Raw genomic sequence first — 4,971 nt, 5'->3', positions numbered from 1 at the left:
GAGCACCTGTGGACCCACCAAGGGACATGGCGGGGACACTGCTGCCTCCCTGCTCCCTGTTGTGAAGAGCTCCCACCAGAACCCCACTCTCAGTGCCAGGCCGCCAGCCAACAGGCCTGACGTGTCCTCCCACGGTGCTCCCCAGCCTGCCGTGAAGGCGTCTGTGCTGGGTCCCGGCCTGAAATCCCAGGCAGAAATCAAACCTCCCGATGCAGATGCAAAGCCCGGACCACAGCAAGTCAGACGAAAGTGTGGCCAGGACTCCAGAACCCAGACGCCAGGAAAGCAGCCTGTCCCTGTCCCCATCCAGACCGTCCAGAACCCCACAAAGAAAGCAAGACTCAGCTCCTTCCAGACCCCCACACTGAGAACTCAGTTCCCGGATGTGGGCACTGTGCGGACACTCCAGCCTCCCTTCATGGCAACCGGACTTGGATCCAAACAGGCACCCAAGGCGACCACAGAGACAGCAGCCACCAAGACAGCAACCCTGCAGCCCAGAGTCAGCCTCCAGCCCCTACCCAGCTCACCTTTCCTGGGCCCAGCCCAGGACTGCCCCGTCCTCCAGCATGGACCACCCATTCAGGTTCCAGGGAGGCCCGGCAGTGTCACCTTCATGAGAGGGGACAAGGGACAAGAGAGCCCCAGGTTCAGAACGCCTCCCACGTCCCGCCCTCCTGAGAACTCTGCTTCTGCTCAGAGCCCTCACGGCTCAAGGGAGCCTGAGGGCCGGTGTCCCCAGGTCTCAAGGAGTGTCCTCTATGAGGACCTTCGGGTCACTTCCTCCTCTGAGGACAGTGACAGTGACTGAGGTCCGCAAGGCAAGGAGACCCGGCTTCAAGCCCATGTGACTTGGAAGTGGCTGAAAGGCTGAGAAGCGGAGAGGCAGGAAGCAGCCCTGTGCGGGGTCAGCACTTCCCTGGCAGCGGTGCCTGTTCAAACGTGGACCCCAGATACTATCGGGGATCAAGGAACCCTGCCTATTTACATTATGTAAATTTAACCTGTATTAAAATGGGGCTTATGAAAGTGTCCTATACTTTTCTTTTTCAATTACATATAATTATGTGAGAAACTGAGTCAACATAAGCAAACAATGTTCCACTAGTGTCAATAGAAAGCTTTGAAACTCATGTGGGGGAGGGAGCCAATGACTGAGATTTGAGTAATTCTGGGCAAAGCGCCCTTCGATGGAAGTGGAAAACCTCAGTATCTACTGACTCCAGAATATTTGACTGTGAAGGAGAGTTGTAGTGAGAAATGCTTAGCCTTGGAAAAATGGGGATTTTTTTTTTGGAAGAATGTGTTTTTTTATCAGTGAATTCAAACATTTAAAAAACTGTTCTTTTTTTATACTGTATACATTTTTCCAGGATACCAAACAAAGGAAATAGTCCATTTATTTTACAAAGCTACCTAGACTCTGATTTCCACTGTGACAGAGAGGGCATCTCAGCTAGCACACGTGTAAAGTTGAGGTACCAATATTCTCAATGTTGGAGTGATTCAGTGGATTCAATAACTTATGCTAAGCACATCATGAATGGCACATGGTAAAATGTATCTTACTATTATTATTATCATACCACATGTAAACAATAGAGTAACTTTAAGTTTGTGAATGAATTTCATTTATAATGATGTACTCTATTAGCCTTGGAACCTTTGTTATTAAAAGTCATTGTAAAATTCTGTTTGGTTCATTTCTTTCCATATGAATAAAATTCTCTGAACCATGACACCTCTTAACAGGTGTTTTGAGTTTTGCTTTTCACCTCAGGCCAATTTCCTTACATTTCAATCATCGTGTTTCATTTACTTGAGCAAAGAGGACTGGGTGCCCAGAATGTCACCCGCGGACTTGTAGCTTCTGAGAAACACAGACCCTCAGGCACAGGCCGCCCCTGCTGAATCAGTATCTGCAGCTGAATAACAACCCCAGGTGTTTCACAGGTGGGTTGAAGTGGGATAAGCACGAAAATAAACTGACCCTCAATTTGGTTGCACATCGGAATCTCCTGGTGAGTTTCAACCACTACTCGTGGCTGGATCCCACCCTTGGAGAGAGTCATGCTGTAAGTCCCGTGTGAGGCTGGACATAGGGGTGGGTGGACCCTGTGTGGTTAAGTCAAACATGGTGTGAAGGTTAGGAAACACTGGAGGGAGAGGGCGAAGACAATGCTTCCCTAACCCGCCTCCTCCCCTTTTCACCTTGGGAGGAAACCCTCCTGAATATAGAAAGATCAGAAGGCTCTGAGAGTGGGATTCGAGCCTCAGGAGAACGTCCCTGTCTCCTAGGACTTGGTCCCTAAGAAGCAGTGGGTGGAAGCCTCCAGGCTGCCTCATGGATGGTCGCCAGAAACCATGAAAATATAAAGAGTGATCTGGAAACTCAGGTTGAACTCCTCCAGCGTGCTTCAGTCCGGTGATTTCTAAATATACGTTACGTGAGAGCCACCTCTTCAAGTCCGGCCACCCAGTTTCCTGTACAAACAGTTTCCCTGATACAGAAGTTACGCTCTAGCCGGCTGTACCACGTGATCCCAGGCAGCCTGAGGGAAATGCAGGGGTGTAGACCAGGCGAGCATGGGGGCTGCCAGGGTAGAGGAGGTTTGCTCTTTCGTTTCTTCACACTAAGTTCTGTGAAGCTTCCTTCTTCTGCTTGTACTTTCAGCAACCAGGGAGGGCCAGATACTGAGGCTTTTTCTGCCCACGCTTGCACCCATGACCCATGCTTATCCCCCGGGGGACTTTCAGCCTCTCCTGCACCTAGCTCACCCCGGCTGCCTTGCACCACAGAGGCCAGGATGGGAACAGGGGCACGTGTATCCAGCAGAGCTGTAGAAGTTTGAGTTCCCCACTTACAACAAATTCCAAGAATATTTAGTTTCTGGCCGGGCGCGGTGGCTCAAGCCTGTAATCCCAGCACTTTGGGAGGCCGAGACGGGCGGATCACGAGGTCAGGAGATCGAGACCATCCTGGCTAACACGGTGAAACCCCGTCTCTACTAAAAAATACAAAAAAACTAGCCGGGCGAGGTGGCGGGTGCCTGTAGTCCCAGCTACTTGGGAGGCTGAGGCAGGAGAATGGCATAAACCTGGGAGGCGGAGCTTGCAGTGAGCTGAGATCCGGCCACTGCACTCCAGCCCAGGCAACAGAGCCAGACTCCGTCTCAAAAAAAAAAAAAAGAATATTTAGTTTCTTCCTTAATGTTGATGAAGTCAGGATAGGGATAGAGAAGAAACTGGGGAGAAGAGCAAGAGAGCATCTGCACTGGTAAGGAAGGCATCAGCCAAGCTCAGCCCTCCCAATGCCACCTGCCTGCTGTCTGCGTAAGGCTCAAAGAAGGAAGCTAGAATGCTTTCAAGTCACCCAGAGCTCTCTATCAGTTTGGCCACCCTTGAATCTTCACCGTTCTGCCAGGGAAAGAATGAACACTAAGCAAAGCACATTCAGTTGCTTGTTTAAATCCTTCTTCCCTGACATGAGCTTCACTAGCATGCAGGACCAGGGAGAGGCTTCCTATTCCTCCTTGTTTCCAGCTTGATGAACACATTTACTCCATGACCACAGTGCCTTCTCTCATCCCTCAACCCATCCTTTCCTTTTCCAGAAAACCATTTCTCTCTCAGCATCCCACCATCATCAAGGCTGTCATGAAATATGTAGGGCCTTCAAGTGGGAGGCAGCATCTTTGTTACATGGTCATGTCTGTCTTTTACCCTCAGTGATGACAGCATTAACATCTCTTAGAATGATTTCTTTTTTTTTTTTTTTTTTTTTTGAGACGGAGTCTTGCTCTGTTGCCCAGGCTGGAGTGCAGTGGCTGGACCGCAGCTCACTATAAGCTCTGACTCCCAGGTTTATGCCGTTCTCCTGCCTCAGCCTCCCGAGTAGCTGGGACTACAGGCTCCCGCCACATCGCCCAGCTAGTTTTTTGTATTTTTTAGTAGAGACGGGGTTTTACCGTGTTAGCCAGGATGGTCTCGATCTCTGGACCTCGTGATCCGCCCATCTCGGCCTCCCAAAGTGCTGGGATTACAGGCTTGAGCCACCGCGCCCGGCCAAGAACAGTTTCTTAAATGTTTGAATTTACTGATTTAAAAAAATCACATTCAGCCGGGCGCGGTGGCTCAAGCCTGTAATCCCAGCACTTTGGGAGGCTGAGACGGGCGGATCACGAGGTCAGGAGATCGAAACCATCCTGGCTAACACGGTGAAACCCCGTCTCTACTAAAAATACAAAAAAAAAAATTAGCCGGGCGAGGTGGCGGGCGTCTGTAGTCCCAGCTACTCGGGAGGCTGAGGCAGGAGAATGGCGTGAACCCAGGAGATGGAGCTTGCAGTGAGCTGAGATCCGGCCACTGCACTCCAGGCTGGGGGCAGAGCGAGACTCCGTCTCAAAAAAAAAAAAAAAAAAAAAAAAAAAAAAAAAAAAAAAATTAGCCGGGCGAGGTGGCGGGCGTCTGTAGTCCCAGCTACTCGGGAGGCTGAGGCAGGAGAATGGCGTGAACCCAGGAGATGGAGCTTGCAGTGAGCTGAGATCCGGCCACTGCACTCCAGGCTGGGGGCAGAGCGAGACTCCGTCTCAAAAAAAAAAAAAAAAAAATCACATTCTTCCAAGAAAAAAAAAAAAAATTCCCCACTTTTCCAAGGCTAAGCATTTCTCACTACAACTCTCCTTTACAGTCAAATATTCTGGAGTCAGTAGATACTGAGGTTTTCCACTTCCATCGAAGGGCCCTTTGCCCAGAATTACTCAAATCTCAGTCATTGGCTCCCTCCCCCACATGAGTTTCAAAGCTTTCTATTAACACTAGTGGAACATTGTTTGCTTATGTTGACTCAGTTTCTCACATAATTATATGTAATTGGAAAAGAAAAGTATAGGACACTTTCATAAGCCCCATTTTAATACAGGTTAAATTTACATAATGTAAATAGGCAGGGTTCCTTGATCCCCGATAGTA

At 49.5% G+C, this 4,971-nt stretch overlaps 2 protein-coding genes across 2 annotated transcripts in view; one reads left to right on the top strand and one right to left on the bottom strand.

The window, feature by feature from the left end:
* The window catches only part of LOC105514828 (protein FAM90A27P-like), an 11,531-nt gene extending 10,720 nt beyond the window's left edge, over positions 1-811 (top strand). The window contains exon 3 of the mRNA XM_011946488.1: positions 4-811. Coding sequence (XP_011801878.1) covers positions 4-811 — 808 coding nt within the window. The remainder of the gene's footprint in view (positions 1-3) is intronic.
* Positions 812-1,815: 1,004 nt separating this feature from the next.
* The window catches only part of LOC105514827 (protein FAM90A27P-like), an 8,504-nt gene continuing 5,348 nt past the window's right edge, over positions 1,816-4,971 (bottom strand). Inside the window, exons 5-6 of the mRNA XM_011946487.1 lie at positions 2,448-2,552; positions 1,816-1,870 (exon numbers count right to left, since the gene is read on the bottom strand). Coding sequence (XP_011801877.1) covers positions 1,816-1,870; positions 2,448-2,552 — 160 coding nt within the window. The remainder of the gene's footprint in view (positions 1,871-2,447; positions 2,553-4,971) is intronic.

The sequence above is a fragment of the Colobus angolensis genome, unplaced genomic scaffold (assembly GCF_000951035.1).
Source record: "Colobus angolensis palliatus isolate OR3802 unplaced genomic scaffold, Cang.pa_1.0 Scaffold25, whole genome shotgun sequence".
Lineage (NCBI taxonomy): Eukaryota > Metazoa > Chordata > Mammalia > Primates > Cercopithecidae > Colobus > Colobus angolensis.
Note: the sequence above shows the minus strand (reverse complement) of the source record. Positions and strands in the feature narration are given on the sequence as shown.